The 21,475-nt window shown below is 44.7% G+C and overlaps 1 gene segment (V, D, J or C); it reads right to left on the bottom strand.

Moving 5' to 3' along the window:
* Positions 1-554: 554 nt before the first annotated feature.
* On the bottom strand, positions 555-17,860 carry LOC119959390. The segment is given in 7 exon segments: positions 555-971; positions 2,729-3,037; positions 3,677-3,988; positions 4,187-4,486; positions 16,078-16,124; positions 17,348-17,657; positions 17,786-17,860. Coding segments are annotated over 7 exon segments (1,728 nt in total).
* Positions 17,861-21,475: the final 3,615 nt, after the last annotated feature.

Genomic DNA, 21,475 nt, shown 5'->3' with positions numbered 1-21,475 from the left:
AGTGCATTAACTAATGCCCCTCCCCCTCTCTCTATTGGTGAAGTGGGGGTACAGTGGATTAACTAATGCCCCTCCCCCTCTCTCTATTGTGGAAGTGGGGGTACAGTGGATTAACTAAAGCCCCTCCCCTCTCTTTCACTGGGGATTTTCGGTCCATGTTTCTGTGTGACCCTCAATTCAGTTCCCAGTGGGTGTGTTACAGCAACTTAAAGCTGACATTAATTTTAAAGGGATGGACAATGAGAGAAGCAGGAACACCGAGATCTAAATGTGATGGGTTTGTTTGTCTGAAATGGGGAATTGTCCGATTTCTCCTCAGCGGGAGGAAAGTCAATGAAGATATTTTGCTGAATCCTGGAATGAATGAGTTTTGCTCTGTCTCTAACCCAGGGTGTATCTGAGCTGGGAGCTCTGGTTGTATCAGACTTGGGGCTGAGACCTGTAGAAATCCGGGTCTCATTGAACAGATCTAATATCAGCAAAGTGGAAGCACCATTAATTAAGCGACTGTACATTTAAATCACAATTGGAGGAAAGAACCTTTATTATTTTTATTTGAGTTCGAAATGCAATAGATTCTCATTGACATGAATTAACGGTGTCCATCAGAGCAAGGGAAATGTTCACAAAACTGGGTTTACCGCTGGATTTATCAACCGTTCTGTTGATGATCTTCAAGGGGATGGCTTCATGCCCCACCACACAGGAGTAAGAAGCGCCGCTGGCCCACTCCTCCGCTGCAATGGATAACAGGCTGTACATGAAGAAGGAGCTATTGCCGTTCTCCGCCATCACCTCGGTGTTCTTGTAGTTCCCGGGATTCACCGGCTTGTCATTGACGGTCCACTTGACGAAGATCTCTCGGGGGGAGAAACCTCTCACTAAGCAGCTGAGGGAGACGAATCTCTGAGCGGAGACGTCTTCAGCCGAGGGCAGGAGGACAGAGACGGACGGTTCCCGCGGATTGGGATCTGCAGAAAATGTACAATAAATGTCAATAAAATGGGGAATTCTGGAGACAATGGAACCGCGGGTTAGATGTGGGAGAAATGTGTTTTGTGTTGGATTATAAAGGTTTCCATTTTCCACTTTGGGATCTGTCCGGTTTCCCAGCTCGGAGCAGAGGTGGACACAATCCTTTTCCCTGAGAATTTACGGATATTGGATTCGAAAGTTTCCGAAAGTGTACAGCAGGGAAAAGGCCATTCGGCCCAACTGTTCTGTGCTGGTGTCTAAGCTCCACATCAGGCTCCTCCCACCTTACCCCAAGAGGATTGGAAAACTGCCAATGTAACACCTTTATTCTAAAGGGAGGGAGACAAAAACAGGTAACTATAGGCCAGGGACCTTAACATCTGTCAGTGGAAAACGGTTCGAGTCCATTATTACGGATCCAATAGCTGAGCATTTAGAAATACACAATATGATCAAACAGAGTCAGCACGGCTTCGTGAAGGGGAAATCATTTCTTGACAAATTTAGTGCCCTTATTTGAGGTGATAACGAGAAGGCGAGAGAGAGGAGGACCAGTAGATGTAATATACATGAATTTCAAAACTGTGTTTAATAAATGTATGTACGTTTCCCACGTTTGCAGATGACAAAAATAGGTAGAAAGGCAAGTGGTGAGGATTACAGAAAATCCACAGAGGAACAGAGACAGCGTAAGTTACCGAGTAAAAACTTAGCAGATGGAATATGATGTAGGAAAATGTGAGGTTTGAAACTTCGGTAGGGGGAAGAACATAACGGAATATGTTTTAGATGTAGAAGGACTGTCGAAAGCTTAAGTAACGGGGGAATTGGGGTTCCTCGTGCAGAAACCACAAAAAGCAAGTTCTGCTGGTAATATGGAGACAAATTGAATGTGGACATTTATTTCAAATGGAATAGAATATAAGCATGTTGACGTCTAGCTCAAATTATGCAAGGCATTAGTTAGTCTACACCTGATATACTTTGAATCGTTTTGGTGCCTTTACCTAAGGAAGACAGATTGGTTTTGAAGGCAGTCCAGAGAAGGATCACGAGGTTGATCCCGAGTATGGAAGGATTTTCTTATGGGGAGAGGTTAAGTAGGCTGGGCTGTACTTATTGGAGTTTAGAAGAATGAAGGCGGCCTAATTGAGACATGAAACATTCTCAGGGAGCTTCTTAGGATAGATGCTGAGAGGTTGTTTTCCCTTGTGGGAGCATCTCGGAGCCGAGTATATGATCACAAAGTAAGGGTCCGCCTATTTAAGACAGAGATGAGAAGGGATTTCCTCTCTCAGAGGGTAGTGAAGCTGTGGAATTATTTAACCCGGGGGCTGTAGATTCTGGGTTGTTCAGTACGTTCAATGTTGAGAGAGACATATTTTAAATCAGTAAAGGCCTCAAGAGATATGGGGATAAGGCGGGAAAGAGGAGTTGAAGATTATCACATCAGATCAGTCATGATCTCACTGAAGGCTGGATCAGTGTTGATGGGCCCAATGGCCTACATCTGCTCCTAAGTCCTGTGGTCTATGGTCTTGCTCCATCTAAACCCAATATCGCTGTTTTCAATTCATTGTTCATTCATCTGCATATCAATCCCCCCCCTAAACTCTAAACGCCCAGAGTATTTAATTAGTGGAATTACCAATCAGAATGGACCATAAATACACTGAATGCTAAATACTGACCGCTGCACTGACACTAGAAATAGACACAATGGCTCAATTATTGCTTCAGTCTCACCGCTCACCTATTTTTTTGTGGATTGAAATTCTTAAAGGAGTTGGCAGGTCCTGATGGCTCGCCACACAGTCAAACACAGCCCCACTCAGCCAGGCTTGTGTCGAGATGTTCAATTTGCTGACCACGCTCTCAGTATCTGCCCCAGGCTGGTCGGCAATCTCTGATTTCAGCGGCTTCTTCGCTTCACTCCAGGACACGTTGACTCCATAAGGACCATTCGAAATGACGCAGGTTAAGGTTACAGTCGCCTCCAGTAAGACCTGTTCTATTGGTGGTGGCAGTATTGTTACTGAGGCGTAAGAGCAACCGGAAGGATCTGTGAATGAAAAACATGGAAATCAACCCAAGTTTCATCTTCAGAATCAGGACAGCAGGATTCAGCCTTCACTCACTCAATGGGAATAAATCAACTTCGAAATAAGAACCTCTAATGATCGCCTTTCAATCTTCTATACACAATGGAACACCAGTTTGGTTTGTGAAAACTATTCTCATTTTGAAATACAGTCAGCCTCGAAACCATTCTAATGAATCAGTATTGCAGCATTCCCAATACAAATATTCCGGTCCTGATCTCAGAAACCTAATGCCGAAGGCTGATTTATAAATAGGTTGGATGAACTTTCCAAAATCTTCGTCCCGAGCTGGTTTCAGTAAAGGGTTCCAGACAGCCATTGCCTCAGCAATTTAATCAGTTGTCTCAGGATAAAGCTGATATCAAATCCATCTGACTCCCTAAATTACTTCAAGTTAGAGGGAAACATTTATTTCTATACTGATCAAATCCTGAATGGTGAGCAATCCTAATGCAGCTCTTACATCAGAATGAAACACAAACTACATGGCAGTAAATTAGAAGTTATTCTGTGCTTTGTACTAACTCCAGTAAATTCCTGATTTTGATTAACATCAGAATGCAGGATGATTTACTGTTTCCTCTGTTTGTGTCTCTTACCAGACGCGGTGATGTTGTGACTTTGGGTGACCTCTTGATGAGTGACCTGGCAGGTATAGACCGCTTTGCTGAACCATTCCCCAGCGGAGACTGTCAGCCGACTGCTCGCTGAGAAATTCCCGTTCACTTCACAGGCGGGAGAGGTGATAATTCCTGAATCCATGGGTTGTCCATTCTTCAGCCATTTCACCGTGATTGACTTTGGACTGAAATCGTTGATTGAACAGACGATGGTTACAAATTTCTTGCTTGAGATCTCTTCACTGGAACTCACGGTGAGGAGAACATTTGGATGGATGTCAGGTGGAGGACCTTCAAGAAACACAAGTTAGACATTTCTTGAAGAAGATGTTGTGACGAATAAAATGTTTAATTATATTTTAACAGTTTCTCTGTGATCACTATTTCTCGCAGGAATCAGAACTGTGCAGAGAACCATCAATGTGTTATGACCAAAGATTTAAATAAAGTAATCAAACGTCTGTTTCTCACAGTTTCTACAACACTTACATTTAATTTCAATGCTCTTGTCTGAGCCGCTGTGTCGAACCTCACAGCTGATTTTGTTGCATTCCCCCTCTGACTCGGTGATGGTTAACTGGCTGCTCAGGGTGTAGGTTCCCTTTTTGTTTCTCACTGACGGGTATTTCTTAACTCCAGTGGTGATCAGCTGCCCATCTTTCTTCCAGGTAAGGCTGGTGATTTCTGGGGAGTAGTCCATCGCTAAACAGCCAACGGTTACGGAGCCGTCGGTGTTGTGTTGCTGACAGGAGGAGACCAGGCTGTAGAGAGTGGGCGGAGACGGTGTCGCTGGGAGAGAATGGCCCATTCAACAAGTTAGACTCTGGGATTGTATTTATTAAGCAACCAAACATTTCTAAAATTCACGAGAATGATGCGTTTATTCCAACATTTTCCCAATAAATGCTCCATCCACATTTCAGCTTCTATTAGTTCGATCATTTGAGAATCACCACCTGTTTGGCCCCTCATTGGAAACTTACATATTTTTCTCAGTCCATATCACCTGGCAAAAAAACAACATTTTGATGTAATCAGAATGATGTAAATTTCATTGGATTGAAAGCGAAGAGCGGATGATTTTTCCCATTATTTTAGCCATCATGTTCTCCAAAATGTAAAACCCCGCCATAGTCCTGGGGTTCTTTATGAACACCCTCAGCCGGTGCAGCAATTGAACCCGCGCTGCTGGGATCGCTCTTCATCACGAACCAGCCGTCCAGCTGACTGAGCTGTGGACGTCATAATCCAGCTAACTGAGCTGTGTACGTCATAATCCAGCTAACTGAGCTGTGTACGTCACAATCCAGCTAACTGAGCTGTGTACGGCACAATCCAGCTAACTGAGCTGTGTACGTCACAATCCAGCTAACTGAGCTGTGTACGTCACAATCCAGCTAACTGAGCTGTGTACGTCACAATCCAGCTAACTGAGCTGTGCACGTCACAATCCAGCTAACTGAGCTGTGTACGTCACAATCCAGCAAACTGAGCTGTGCACGTAACAATCAACAGCATTCCGCCTGTCACTGAGACCGGGCTGTCTGCAATCCCCCGCACCCCGCCCCGCGCTCTCTGTTCGTTCCCCCATCTCTCTGCCATTCCGCTGGATCTCTGCACCTTTCCCCTGCTCCCTTCACTTTCTTTCAGCTGTCTGCTCTTTTAGACGGCTCTCCGGCTTTCCCCGACATCTCTGCCTTTTCCTTTGTCTCTCCGCACTTTCCTCCATCTCGTTCTGCTTTGTCCATGCGCTCTTCATTTTTCCCGTTCTTTGGAGTTTGCCCCGGTTCCTGGTACTTTCCGCGGTTCTTTCAGTTTTTTGCCATTATTATGCGCGGACTCTTACCGCTTATCGCCCACTCTTTGCTGAGTTTCTTCCCGATCACTGCAATTCTCTCAGCTCTCTGCACCTTCCACCGGCTCTCGGCACCTTTCCCCTGCTCTCTCCGCTTTCTTCCAGCTCTCTGTCCTTTGCGACGGCTCCCTGAGCTTTCCGCAGAATCTCTCCCCTGGCTCCCACATCTCTGTGCTTGCCCCCCTCCTCCCCACCACCCCCTTTCCTGCCCTTTCCCTGCCTCCTTGTTCTTTCTCCCGGCTCCGGCGCTTTCTCCCGGCTCCGGCGCTTTCTCCCGACTCTCTGAACTATCCTCCGGCTCTCCCCAATCCCGGGCCAACAGACACATGTGGGAACCTCTCGTGATCATGTCTCGCCCCAATTCTCTCTTTCTCTCTCGTTCCAGACATTCCCTCGCTGATTTAGGGACCGTGAATAAGAGAGAATGAGGAGAGTGAGTGAGTAACTGAGTGAGGGTAGGAGAGTGAGTGTGTGTAACTGAGTAACTGAGTGAGGGTAGGAGAGTGAGTGCGAGTGAGTGTGTCACTGAGTGAGGGTAGGAGAGTGAGTGCGGGTGAGTGAGTAACTGAGCGAGGGTAGGAGAGTGAGTGCGGTTGAGTGAGTAACTGAGTGAGGGTAGGAGAGTGAGTGCGGATGAGTGAGTAACTGAGTGAGGGTAGGCGAGTGAGTGCGTGTGAGTGAGTAACTGAGTGAGGGTAGGAGAGTGAGTGCGGTTGAGTGAGTAACTGAGTATGGGTAGGAGAGTGAGTGCGGGTGAGTGAGTAACTGAGTGAGGGTGGGAGAGTGAGTGTGGGTGAGTGAGTAACTGAGTGAGGGTGGGAGAGTGAGTGCGGGTGAGTGAGTAACTGAGTGAGGGTAGGAGAGTGAGTGTGGGTGAGTGAGTTGGGTGATTGAGGATATGAGAGTGTGGATGAGTGGAAGAGAATGGGGGGGTTGACTGAGTGAGGGTAATTGGGTGAGGGTGTGTCACTGAGGGTGAGTGAGTCATGATGGGTGAGGGACAGTGAGTGAGAGGTGGAAAATAAGTGAGGATGGGTGAGTGAGGCCTGGAGGGTGAGTTTGTGAGTGAAGTTGTGTGGTGAAGGTGAGTGGGTGAGGGTGGGTGAGGCAGGATTAGTGACTGCGGGTGAGTGAATGGGGAGGGTGAATGAGTGAAGGTCAATGCGTGAGGGTGAATGAGTGAGAGTGAAAGAGTGAGGATGAATAAGTGGGAGTGAATGAGTGAGGGTGGTTAAGGCTGTATGAGTGTGGCTGTGAGCGAGGTGTGTAACAGAATTAGTGGGTGAACTTGGGTGAGTGAGGGTGTATGAGCGGCGGAGCATCAGTGTGGGTGGGTGAGCGAGGGTATGTGATAGTGGTTGAGTGAGTGAGGGTGAATGAAAGAATAAGAGTGGCTGGTTAAGAATGAGGGAGTGAATGAGAGTGGGTGCATGAGTGAGTGAGGGTGAGAGGCGAGGGTAATTTAATGAGGTTGGGTGAGTGATGGTGAGTGAGTTAATGAGGGTGTGTGAGTGATGGTGAGTGAGTGTGTGTAAGTGACGGTGGCTGAGAGCGGGTGAACAAGTGTGGGTGCATGAGTGTGTGTAAGTGAGGGTGGCTGAGTGAGGATGTAAGAGGGAAAATGGATGAGTGAGGGTGTGTGAATGAGGATGTGTGAGATTGTGAGTGAACGTGCATGGGAAATGGGGGTGAGAGACGCCTTGTGAGTGAGGCGGTGTGAGTGAGGCTGTGTGTGTGAGCCTGTGTGAGTGAGGCTGTGTGAGTGAGGCTGTGTGAGTGATGCTGTGTGAGTGAGTCTGTGTGAGTGAGGGTAGTGAGTCAGGATAGTGAGTCAGGGTAGTGAGTCAGGGTGGGTGAGAGAGGGCAGTGAGTCAGGGTGGGCGAATGCGAGAGGATGGGGGAGTGATGGTGGGTGTGATGTTGAGTGAGTGGGGCTGAGTTAGGGTAGTTTTCTGAGGGTGGGTGAGTGGGTGAGTGTGAGTGAGAAAGTGAGTGAGTGAGGTGAGTGATTGTGGGCGTCAGTGAGGTCGAGTGAATGAGAGTGGGAGAGGGAGAGTGGGTGTGTGAGTGTGTTAGTGAGGGTGGGTGACTGAGTGAGGGTAAGTTACTGAATGAAGGAGAGTGAGGGTGGGTGGGTGAATGAAAGGGGTGAGTAAGTGAGGACAGTGTGAGTGAGGGTGAGTGAGCATGGGTGGGTGAGGGAAAGTGAATGAGGGTGAGTGTGTGAGGGTGTGAGACTGCTTGAGATCGTGAGGGTGAGTGAGTGAGGGTAAGTGAATGAGGGTGAGTATGTGAGGGTGTGTGACTGAGCGTGAGTAAGTGAGGGTGGGTGGGTGAGTGAGGGTGAGTGAGTGAAGATGGGTGATTGATTGAGCTGAGTGATTGAATGAGGATGAGTGAGGGTGGGTGTGTGACTGAGCGTGAGAAAGTGAGGGTGGGTGGGTGAGTGAGGGTGAGTGAGTGAGGATGGGTGATTGATTGAGCTGAGAGACTGAAGGAGGATCATTGAGGGTGGGTGTGTGAGGCTGAATGAGGTTGGGTGCGTATGTGGGTTACTGAATGAAGGTGAGTGAGGGTCGGTAGGTGAGTGAATGAGGCTGAGAGAGTGAGAGTGGGTGAGTGAATAATGCTGGATGAACGAGGAAGAATGAGTGAGGGTGTGTGAGTGAGTGAAGATGATTGAGGGTGAGTAATGAGGGTAGTGTGAACGTGTGTGACTGAGGGTGAATGAGCGAGGGCGACTGAGTGAGGTTGTGTGACAGAGGGTTAGTGAGGATGCGTGAGGGTGGGTGTGTGAGGCTGAGTGAGTGAGGGTGGGTGAGTGAATCAGTGTGGGTGAGTGAGGGGGAGTGAGGGGGAGTGAGGGTGTGTGAATCAGTGTGGGTGAATGAGAGTGAGCTATTTAGGTTGGGCTAGCAAGTGTGAGTCAATGAGTGTGAGAGAGGGATGGTGAGTGAGGGTGTTATAGTGAGTGAGGTTGTTTGAGTGAGTGATGGTGTGTGAGTGATGGTGTGTGAGTGAAGGTGTGTGAGTGAGACTGTGTGAGTGAGTGAGGGTGGGAGAGGGAGAGTAGGTGAGTGAGGGAGATTCAGGAAGTGTTGTGAGTGCATCTGAGTGAGTGTGTGCGAGTGAGGATGTGTGAGTGAGGGTGGATGAGTGAGGGTGGGTGGGTCAGTGAGGGGTGTGAGTGAGTGAGGGCGTGTGAGTGAGGGTGTGTGAGTGAGGGTGTGGGAGTGAGTGAGGGTGTGTGAGTGAGGGTGTGTGAGTGAGGGTGTGGGAGTGAGTAAATGAGAGTCGGTGAATGAGGGAGATTCAAGGAGGGTAGTGAGTGCCTGTGAGTGAAGGTGGGTGAGTGAGTGTATGTGAGTGAGGGTGTGTGTGAGGGTGGATGAGTGAAGATGTGTGAGTGAGGGTGGATAAGTGAGGGTTGGTGAATGAGGGTGTGTGAGTGGGGGTGGGTGAGTGTGTCAGGGTGTGTGAGTGAATGAAGGTGTGTGAGTGAGGGAGTGTGCATTAGTATGTGAGGATGAGTGAGTGTGGGTGTGAGTGAGTGAGAGTGAGTGAGTGAGTGAGGGTGAGTGAGTGAGTGAAGGCGTGTGAGTGAGGGAGTGTGCATTAGTGTGTGAGGATGAGTGAGTGAGGGTGTGAGTGAGTGAAAGTGAGTGAGTGAGGCTCTGGGAGTGAGTGAGGGCGTGTGAGTGAGGGTGTGTGAGTGAGGGTGTGGGAGTGAGTAAATGAGAGTCGGTGAATGAGGGAGATTCAGGGAGGGTGGTGAGTGCGTGTAAGTGAAGGTGGGTGAGTGAGTGTATGTGAGTGAGGGTGTGTGTGCGGGTGGATGAGTGAAGATGTGCGAGTGAGGGTGGATAAGTGAGGGTTGGTGAATGAGGGTGTGTGAGTGGGGGTGGGTGAGTGTGTCAGGGTGTGTGAGTGAGTGAAGGTGTGTGAGTGAGGGAGTGTGCATTAGTATGTGAGGATGAGTGAGTGAGGGTGTGTGAGTGAGGGTGGGTGTGAGTGAGTGAGAGTGAGTGAGTGAGTGAGGGTGAGTGAGTGAGTGAAGGCGTGTGAGTGAGGGAGTGTGCATTAGTGTGTGAGGATGAGTGAGTGAGGGTGTGAGTGAGTGAGAGTGAGTGAGTGAGGGTGTGTGAGTGAGGGTGGGTGTGAGTGAGAGTGAGTGAGTGAGTGAAGGTGTGTGTGAGAGAGTGTGCATTAGTGTGTGAGGATGAGTGAGTGAAGGCGTGTGAGTGAGCGTGGGTGTGAGTGAGTGAGGGTGTGTGAGGATGTGTGTGTGAGTGATGAGGGTGTGTGAGGATGTGTGTGTGAGTGAGTGAGAGTGGATGAGTGAGTGAGGGTGTGAGGAGGTGTGTGTGAGTGAGTGAGAGTTAGCGAGTGAGTGAGGGTATGTGAGTGAGGGTGGATGTGAGTGAGTGAGGCTGTGTGAGTGAGTGAGTGAGGGTGAGTGAGGAGGTGTGTGTGAGTGAGTGAGGCTGTGAGTGTGAGTGAGTGAGTGGGTGAGTGAGTGATGGTGAGTGAGGCTGTGTGAGTGAGGGTGTGTGAGTGAGTGAGGGTGTGTGAGAATGTGTGTGTGAGTGAGTGAGGCTGTGTGAGTGAGTGACGGTGGGTAAGTGTGTGTGAAGGAGTGAGTGAAAGGGCAGCATGGTGGTGCAGTGGTAGCCCTGCTGCCTCACAGCGTCCAGGTCCCAGGTTCGATCCGGGCTCTGGGTCACTGTCCGTGTGGAGTTTGCACATTCTCCCCGTGTTTGCGTGGGTTTCATCCCCACAGCCCAAAGATGTGCAGGGTAGGTGGATTGTCTACGTTAAATTGCCCCTTAATTAGAAAAAATGGATTGGGTACTCTAAATTTATTTTTAAAAAGGAGTGAGTGAGGATGTGTGAGTGAGGGTGTGGGAGTGAGTGAGTGAGTGAGTGACCGTGGGTGAGTGATGATTCACAGGTACTCCCAGCCATTATGACGATGTGTCTCTGGATGATTTTCCGCTGAGACTCAGCTTCCTTTTGTCTTGTCCGCAGCCGAGCTGGGGGCTCCACCACCTCTTCCTCTCCATCGATCCTGTCCTGATTCTCCACATTGATCAGCTTTCAGTAACATCGGCTGTGTACAGTCAGACAGCAGTGTAGATCACTGGGTAGCTGCTTTAATACTTTCAGTAACACCGGCTGTGTACAGTCAAACAGCAGTGTAGATCACTGGGCAGCTGCTTTAATACTTTCAGTAACACCGCCTGTGTACAGTCAGACAGCAGTGTAGATCACTGGGCAGATGCTTTAATTCTTTCAGAAACTGAACAGACCACACTCCTACAGAGTACGTGTATGTATGTAAGATAGGTGTTAGAGGGTGAATAAAATAATTTGCAAGGGAGAGTTTATGTGTGAGTGTGTGTGTGGGGATGTGAGTGTGAGATTTTGTGTGTGAGTGAGAGAGGCAATGTGTGTGTGAGTGCGTGTAAATGGAAGATTGTGTGCGTGAGTTCGAGATAGTGTGTGGATGATTGAGTGTGTGTGAGAGATTAGAGAGCGTGTGAGTGTGTACCTCAGACAGTGAGAGAGAGACCACGTGTGTTAGAGAGAGACAGAATGTGGGGGCGCGTTTGTGTGTTTCTGAGAACGTGTGATAGAGTATGCCAAAGAACACGTCTGAGTTTGAGTGAGAGAATATATGTGTTTGCGAGATACTGTTTGTGTGGGAGTGTTTGTGTATGTATGAGGGAGAGACCATGTGTCTGAGAAGGACAGATTGTGCGGCCGAGTTTGTGTGTTTATGAGAGAACGTGTGAGAGTGTGCCAAAGAACATGTCTGTGCTTGAGTGAAAGAAAGTGTGTTTACGAGATATGTATGTACCAGTGTTTGTGTGTGAGAGAAATAAGTGCTTGTGTGAGTATGTGTGTGTTTGTGTATGAGAGTGTGCATGTGCGAAAGAGAGAGATTTTGTGTGAGAGAGACACAGTGTGCATGAGAGACAGCAGGTGAGAGAATGTATGTGTGTGACAGGGTGCGTGTGTGTCTGTGGGAGTGTGTGTGAGAGAAAGGGAGAGAGATAGTATGTTTGAGATTCTGTGTGTGAAAGAAGGAATGATTCTGTCCGAAGAGCGATTATGGATGTGAGACTGTGTGTGGGAGAGAGAGAGAGAGATCTGTGTGTCTGAGATAGTGTGTCTGTGATCGAGAGGGAGTGTGTGAGAGAAAGAATGTGCGTATGAGAGAGTGTGTGTGTCAGAGAGAGAGAGAATGTGAGAGAGGGTGTGAGATACTGTATGCCTGAAAGAGACAGATTGTGTGTCAGAGAGAGAATGAGACAGTGTCCATGAGAGAGAGAGGGCATGTGCCAGGGTGCGCGTGTGAGAGTGCGCGAGAGCGAGAGAGTGAGAGAGTAATAATGTGTTGGCGAGTTTGTGTGCGTCTGAGATATTGTGTTTGTGTATATCAGAGGGAATGTGTATGAGAGAGAGCCTGAAAGAAAAAATGCTACGTGTGAAGAGTGATTATGCATGTATGTGAGGGAGAGAGACGGTCTTTGTGTTTGAGTGTGTGTGAGAGAGAGGCAAGGTGTGTCAGAGAGATTTGGTGAAAGAGAGTGCGTGTGAGATAGAGCCTGTGTGAGTGAGAGCGCGTGTGAGTGAATGTGTGAGTGAGAGATCATCACAGTGTGTCTGAGAGTGAGATTGTGAGTGTGTGATTGCGTGTGAGGCACAGTGTGTATGTTTGAAAGATGTATTGTGATTATGTGCGTGAGAGAATTAGTTTGTGTGAGGCTGTGAGAGAATGTGTGTGAGAGCGTGAGAGTGTGAATGTGTTTGTATCGATGCATGGGTGCACCAAAACCTGCAAGTTCCCTTCCAAGACACTCACCATCCTGATTTGGAAATATACTGCCAATCCTTCACTGTCGCCGAGTCAAAATTCTGGACCTAGCAATATTGCAGATATACCTCCGCCACATGGACTGCAGCTATTCAAGGATGCTTCACATCAAATCTTTCCCAAGGACCCTTAGGCATATATAATAAAATCTGGCCTTGCCAGCGCCTCCAGAATCCTAGGTTAGGATTAAAAATAAAATGCAAAGGGATTTCTCCGCTGCACTGACCCAGTAAATAGATCAGGGACTGCCATAGCACGGAATGTAACCCAATAAAGCGCTCTCTGCATTGCCGAATCGAAAATTCCCAAGACTAATATATCACTGCTTAAAAATCAACCAAATCTCCTTCTCCAGCCTGTCTGGCGTTGCTGAATTATTTCTGACTGTCACAATCTGGGTTTGGAATCCCCGTTCTGAGTCGCCTAGTCAAACATCGAGTATAATTCCCACATTCCACACATATACAAGTTTTATTGAAGGACTTGATCAAATTGCACTCCCTGAAATACTGGAAAATGAAGTAGAAGATTTACAACCAATCAGGAAGATTCCTGGTCCCAGCACAGTGACCGCACGCACAGAAACTGAACAGACACACATGACAACAATCGAGTTCCAGCAGATAGATCTGTTCAATCTGTCAGTTTCATGAAACTGTTTGATTCTAATTTATCAATGGTCAACTTCCGACAACAATAATTTAGTGACTTATTTGAAATTAAACTGACATTAATTTCAAAACTGCATTCGATTTTTAACTATTTCTCTCTGTCTATCTCAAAACTCGATAATTGGGCACAAAATAGTTTTGCTGAAAATGAGCAGATTAAATATTACAGATTCAGGGTAGATTAATGGCAGAACAGAGACTCAGTGACAGGGCAATAATTAAACAAACCAGGAAATATTCACATTACCCACTGATATGATCTAAAACCACAATTAAATGTAATCAGAAAAAGAATCAGAGCAAAATAATGTTATCAGAAATAGATTTTAGCTGCACACAGCAGTATAATGAAATGTATGGTTTCCTAAATTAATTTCAGATATTATTAAAATTCTCTAAAACATTTGAGATATTGCACGCCAGTATACAACTCAATTGGAGGAGGTCATTTATGTTGAATTAATTCTCACTGATATTGTATTGTAAGTTATTGTTAATTGTCAGCTAATTCTTTATTCGATTATCTGTACTATAATAATAAACATGATAAAAATAACATTCAATAATCCCCAATTTGTTTTTACCCAGAGCTTTATGAAATAATTGGGATTCAATTAAAACAACCTGACAATCAAATAATATTGAACAGTAAACTCCAAATTACTCGATGGAATCATCTTAACATTTAGTTGACTATATTCACATTTTTTAAACTCAAATTGCTCTATTCGACCTACAAATGTGTAAAATATGCGCCTTTCTGAACGCATTGATAAATCATAACCTCCACCTATTCTCAGAAAGTAATGAATATAACGAGAACAGCTCAGTAATATTTATTCAAATCATTTGCAAAACGCACCCATTATGAGCAAGTGGAGTGGAGAATTTGTTGTTGAATTTAGCATTTAATAAAATTTAAGCCGAAAACTAAGATATAATCATTCTTACTTTCCTATCATCTGTTCTTCCTGTAATTCTATCGTGTGTAGAGCACAGCCGTGGGAGACAGGATGTCATTATAAAATGCAGAGGTACTGTTAACCTTTTGTAAATAAATAAATCGGTTTGACATTCAAGCTTTTACTTTTCAATCTCTTGCCATGTGCAATCTCAACTTTCCTACAATACAAATGAAATCATGGGAACAATTCCTTGATTGACAGCGACTTTCACATCTAAGAAAACTGTTTCAGGTCAGATTACTGTTAATTCCCTCGCTATCCAACTACGCATTACAGTGAAGGTATAATATGGTTGCAGCGGCACTGAAATTATAGAATAACTGGAACTACAAAGTATTTCCAGCCTGGAAACCTTTCCGGCCATGTCAACCTCGTGCAGAACACAGCAGGATTGTGAAAGGTGATTAATGATGAATTATATTAATCTAAAATAACCCTTGGTTAATATAGAGTTGTATCACCGCATTGCAATTGTATGAATTATATACATGTTACTGTGTTCTGCATGGGCGTTTCAGTCACTATTTCGTTTAATCTGGAAGCATCAGTTAAAATTACAAAATGCATCAATATATCTTTATTCGATTATTTTCTTAAGCCTGGCTGTTTTCTCCCGACAATCGCCTTTCAAGCATTTTCCAATGCGGAGACTGTTTGCATTCAACCAGAAAACGTGTAACCGCTCAGTGTCACCGAGTTTAAATAATGCAGAAAAAATGCAGAAACGCTGAACCGATTGACAGATCTGAATCATTTAAGGTCACCCAGATACACAATCTCCTCAGCAGAACAAAACACTAAATCACATCAATGAAACCCGTTTATGGAGAAGCAACTCAACTCTACATCGAACAGGATCAAACTTAACATTGCAAGAAAATATCAATATCCAGCAAACCAGCTCTTCGCCAAATGTATGAATTATTTAACTAAATAGAAATCTGGAATAACAGCAATAGCATTGCGAGGAGCTGGAATATTAACAACAAATAAATATTGAAAATTTACCACATTTTTTCATATTGAGTCATTTTTCAAACATATTTAAATGTTTTTAATGTTTGCAGGAGATGGTAAAAGCTGCAACCATCAGATGCCACCGAGATTAAACTTTGCACAAACGGCAAACTGATTGCAGCAACACTTGTGCTCGGAAAGGATTTGTGGTAAAACGTGGCTTAGTTTAATCTGCAATTTTCACTTTTTTCACGATGCATTAACAGCCTCCCTGTTCTCTGCCGATAATCCTGCGACAAGCAGTTTCAAACACGCAGACTCTTTGTATTCAATCACAAACCGTGTAACCGCTCAGTGTCACCGAGTTGAAACAATACAGACACGCCAAACCATTTCACAAACATTCCTACACAAAGACACCCAAAAACATTCCTCAGCAGGAAAACACCAAATCACATCACTGAAGGAATGAAACATCACGGAGAAGCAGCTCAATTCTACAAACCTTCCAAAAGAATCAAATGTAACATTGCAAGAACATCTCAATTTAGAATACACCAAACCCTCATGTCATCAAATGAATGAACAGGTAAACTAAACAGAAAACTTGAATAATACCATCAGCACTTTCAGTAAGCAGAACATGTTCAATAAGTTAATACAGAAACTTTAGCACATTTAGTCAATATTGGGATCGATCTCATACACTTGTGCGGAAGACGGTACAAGCTGCAGACATTCGATAGAACCGAGATTAAACATCGTAAAAACAGACGTTTTGTATTTAAAGTAGCCCGGCCACACCGTATCCTCAGCAAATAAACATCAAATCACAGCAAACAGGGACTGAATCCCTCAGCAGCATCTTTCTGTCAAGAAACCGCGGGATTCTGTATTCCCCTTTCAGCAGAATCAAATGAAACATTCCAACAACATCTCAATACATGATCCACCAAAACATATTTCAGTGAACGAATGGATTTTGAAAATACAGAAAAATATAAAACAAATACTCAAGTAAAACAGTTGGTAAATGACGGAATGGTTCTTACCTGCAGTCACCGTCACCATGGTGCCTTGTCCCCAGTATTGGAAGTAGTCACAGTGTCACATTCCCTGGGCAGCTCCATACAATAACCGCACCTGCATAAAATAGACAGAAATCCACCATTATTTTAAACATTCACAAACCAACGGCAAAGAGAATGCACGATTAATTTTCAGGAAATTATATTAATATTTGTGGATACCGTTCTCTCTTCATAAATGACCGAATGTTTTACATTTCACAGACATGGAAATGTTATTGAAAACACCAACTGTGACTAAATAACGACAACCAATTTTCCACATTAATTCTGATTATTTTGTCAGTGCTGGAATCAAATAATACTTCACTGTGAATAAAGTTGGATTGTAAAAGCGAGCACTGAGCCAGCCTCAGTTAATTAGTGCTGAGGGGCTTTTTGTATTGACAGTAACTGCTGTGCCCCAGTTGTCACAGTGAGACACAGCGTGTCAAATACTGCGGCAGACTTGTTAACTGTAAAATACAGAGATTTAATTTCACTGCTTTCCCAAAAAACTAACTCTCTCTCTTCCAAGAGCGAATGGGTGAATTATTTCAGCTTGTCCGTGTCATCAAATTTATAAAGAAGATCGGAACACTTTTAAACCCTCTGGGAAGATTTAGCGAGTCGGTCAACAGTGATAAAGTGGAAGATTTTTATACCTTTTTGCAAACTAATATTACTTCCAAACGTTGTTTTATTTAAAACTCGTTTACTTTAACGTTCGTGCTGTGGCCCTGATCACCAATTTGAACAAACTCTATCACTGAGGTTTTTGTATGAGGATGTCGCTGTGCACAGCACTGTGACCCACTGTAGTCACAGTGACAGACACCCGCACAAAAACTGCACTCACTCTCTGTTCAGTCCTGCTGCTCAATATTCACTTCAAATACACGTTTACTTCTGATCTAATTTACAATTTGACAGCAGTTTATAAAACCCAATGTACATACGCTTTCTCCAAGAATCCGAAATAATAAAACCAGGATTATAGCCAAGTCTCTAATTGCTGAAACTGTGAACAGTAAATGTAAACAGACAAAAGCTCATCCTATTAGATTGATTGGTTTGTTCGGTTTCACTGTTTAGTTTTCTCTATGTGAGTTATGTAAGAAGCAGCGTGTGCAATGACTCTGATCACTGACATTAATATTACATTTGGATCAAGTGCTGACCTTTAGGTTAAGGTGTAAGTTGCTGAATTCCCTCTCGAGCTGTTCTTGTGCGGGTCCAGCCCTGGTTCCTCTCGCTGTGGTATCCTGCACAGTAATAGATGGCGGTGTCTTCGGTCTTCAGGCTCCTCATGGCCAAAGAGAAGATGTTGTTTGAAGTGTCTTTGGACGCAGTGAATCGATCTTTAATGGCTGGGGCGTAGTTGTTGCTGGATGAATCATAGTACCGAAGCAGCCACTCCAGCCCCTGCCCGGGAACCTGCCGGACCCAGTGCATGTAGTAGCTGCCAAGATTGAAGCCGCTGGTTTTACAGGTCAGTGTCAGGGGGCCTCCGGGACGCCCGGTCTCTGCCTCTGGCTGAGTCAACACAACATCCGACTGGACACCTGTAAAAATATATCAAAAAGCCCGAGGATTAATGCTGGTGAAATGATTGGTGACTCTGGAACATTCCAGAGAGAGACTAACACTGAGACAGTAACAGTGAGAGACTTGGACAATAAAAACTACTCACGGGATAAGAAAGTCAGCAACAGACTGAGAGAAATGGCCCACCTCATCCTTCTGGCCATTTGGGGGAAATGGTTGTGTCAGGAACTCAGTGAACAAACCAGCTCTCGGACTGTTGGAGTCGGGTCCCAGTGAGCGGCATTTAAATACCCGGCAGAAGGGGGCGGCTTTCCAGGCGCCGCCTTTTGATTCCCTGGTGGAGGCGGGGACTGGATCCACGTCCCGCCTTCCACACCCCCAACAGAATGGACTCAGAGATTTACTATAGACTATTAATTAAAAAAAGACATTATCGGTATCGGTATATTTGATTGGCTGAATGGATTGATTGTAATGTCTATCCTCATCCGAATGGAAATTTATATTTGAACATCTATAAGTAAAATCTAATTCCATTATATATGAAGTCTCTTTATTTATACACTCCAATATAAAGGGATGAACATAAACAGATTAAATTACATTATCCGGGAATAAATCGTCTGTCAGTCAGATTTGCAACACTCCGGGACTCTATCCCATTCCAACAATAAAGTATAATTCATCAGACGAAATGTAACTAAATGAGGGAATGAATGACGTGATTACATTTGCAGTGCGGATGGCCATCACTGTACAATGTGGGTCTGCAGACAAGAAGAAACTCCTCACATTACACAATGTCTCTCTTTACATTTCTCGATTTGCCCCTGAGCCTCAGACAGTCCTGTGAACATTAATGGTAAAAGAAGCCGCTTGCCAGATAATTCAGCAGTGAGTTGACAGCGAAACATAAAATTCACACCAGCTTTTGACAAGAAGTTAATGAATCAGAACGGACGCGGCGATCAGCAAAGTTATCCTTCAGCATCCAAATCATTGCCGCTAATTTTACTGACCACCGGCTGTCTAGCATTCACTGGTGTTGGGAACACAGGATATCAGGACTTTGCTGCATATTACACAATATCACAGGAATAAATGTTTTATCTTCCATTGAAGCAGGTCATGAACTGGTCATTTCTCCATTTATTGGCAGCAATGAGAGGGACTGTTAAATAATGGAAATCAGCACAAATTAAACTGTACAGAACACGGTGTTAATCGGGTATAAGGACGCCTCCGTTTAACGGAGATCAACAACTCGGAGAATATCCCAGGAATCCCCCCGAGTTCAATGCAGTTTATTTACTTTTATTTCATTTTATTTTATTTTTTGGAATTGGAGTCATCTTATTGAACTTGTAGATTGTGTCCATCAACACCAATCACTCTCTCACTTCATTCGGTTCTCAACAAACGGACTTTAATAACTAGAGTGATCTTTACTCAGAACTAATATAAATTAAATAGCATCTGGTCAGGTTGCTATTTTCCGATCATGTTTAATCTCATAGTGAACAAAGCATTCAGTGAATATATTTCTTTGCATGGATCACCATTTAAAAGTTTACTTCATGTGCCACTAAAACATTTATTGTTTGAATGGATAAATCCCATTTAATCCATTCATATTCAGGCTAATCTGCCCCACACAGTATTTGGCAGCAATCCAGCCGCCTGCTGTCAGGGAGGCTCGAATGTTCAATGTTGTTTACAGGAAACATCTGTACTTTTTTTTCAAAGATCTGTTTGCTCAGTACTGACCGCTTGGCTGCAATCCAACTTCAAACTCTTAACATTGTCAATGAGGACTATTTATAAACAAATCTACCCAGCAACAGTACTGGAGATCTTTTTATGTTTTAAATTGTGAACCTATTTGAACTGTTCCCATCCCTAAGGAAAGGAGAGTTATCCAGCTTCTCTGACCAATCGTAGCAATTGCCGGCTGGAGTATCTCTCCCACATCTCATAACATTGTGATGGTGGATAGGAATACAAACAGGCTATCAGACAGGGGCGACATTTTGTAATAGATAAACATGTACATTTACGTGTTTTTCCCTTTATTCTTCCATGGAATGTGGGAGTCACTCTCAAGACCAATATGTGTTCCCTGTCCCTAATTGCTGTTGAACTGAGTGGTTTGCTGGGCCAGCTCAGAAGGAACTGAAGAGTCAGACATGTTGCTGCCGACTGGAGCCACATGTATGTGAGACCAGGGAGGGATGTCAGATTTCCTTCATTAGTGAAGCAGAGGGGGTTTCATGGTGACCATTAGTATGTTTTCCGGATTTATTAACTGAACTCAAATTCCCCCACCGGCCATGGTGGGATTTGTACCCAAGCCCCCACAGAATTTTCCCGGGCCTTTGGATTATTGGTTCAATGTCATTAATACTCCCCCACTACCGACCCAAAAGATAAAGGGAGTATTGCTTTGATGTAGGGATGGATGTTTGTTAGATGCCTGAATATTTTGATTGTGGAATCGGTGAATGGGTTTGATGGATGCATGGATAGATGGTCCTGAAAGATGCTGTTCTACATTCTCAGTTTTGTGCTTGATGACTTCACAAATTAAATCAGGCCCTTTATAATTTGTGTCAGTATAATGCATTCGGTGGCTCAAGCTTTTCTGGGTGAATTCCATCCCCAGACTATCGGGAACTGATGAGATGGACGTCACTAAGAGGAAACTTGAGATATCCTGCGGTTCTGGTGATTCTTCTCTGCTGATGGCGAATCTTCATCTCAAAGACAGAAAGCGGGAACATGATGACGTTGAGGGGGGACGGTTGTAATATTTGGAACATGTGGTAATTTCATGTACAATAGGTCAATTAAGATGTCCTCACCCAAATTAATGAAGACACCAGACTGAAAACACATTAATGTGAAAACTGAAATACTGTGAAACTCAGTGGATAGCTGCAGACGTTGAATTAGTTTCCAAATCATTGTAATAACATACTGAGATTCAAAGATTCATCAGCGTCACATTAGGTACAGATATTTTCATTTCTACCGACACTTTAAAAATCATCTCACACTCCAGTCTGGAGATTCTGTGTGACGATGAGGAGATTACTGACCAAACAGCGCAGAGGTTGCTGGGTAGCTGCACATAATCCTCGGTCTGGTTTAATTCCATTTCACATTGAATACTGATGCAGGTGTGACTACTCGGTGACAGAATAGTCAATCCTATCTCAAATAAATTATGTTGAACATATGACTATAGGAATTAGGAGCGGAAGTAGGCAGTTCAGCCCTTCGAGCCTGCTCCGCCATTCAATCATCATGGCTGATCTCTTCCTGGTCTCAAATCCACCTCCCTTAAATGAATTGCATTTACAGTTTGTAAATAAAAGTGTGGATCATAATTGGTGAATAAAACGTTTTATGTTGTGAGTTGATGATAATTGATTAATATCATTATTTAACTTTGTGAATTGTGACAATTGGTAATATTCGCCACGGAATTGCTAAACAATGACCATCTCCAGCAAAATAGAATCTCACCATCGCCACTTGATTTTGACTGATACTGCCATCGCCGAATCCCGCACGATCAATACACTGGGGTTACTATTGACCAGAAACGGTACTGGACTAACCATATAAATGCTGAGGCTACAAGATCCGGTCAGCGTCTCGGAAGCCTGCGGCGAGCAACTCACCTCCTGATTCCGAAAGCCTGTTCACCATCTGCAAGGCACAAGTCAGGACTATTGAATACTCTGACACCTTCCAGGCCAAAGCAGCTCCGCTTGATTGCCACCCTATGCGCAAACACTCATTCCATCCACCACCGACTAACAATGGCAAT

This window comes from Scyliorhinus canicula, unplaced genomic scaffold, assembly GCF_902713615.1.
Source record: "Scyliorhinus canicula unplaced genomic scaffold, sScyCan1.1, whole genome shotgun sequence".
In the NCBI taxonomy this organism is placed as follows: Eukaryota; Metazoa; Chordata; class Chondrichthyes; order Carcharhiniformes; family Scyliorhinidae; genus Scyliorhinus; species Scyliorhinus canicula.
The sequence above is the reverse complement of the archived record's forward strand: the minus strand, read 5'-3'. Positions and strand labels throughout refer to the sequence as shown.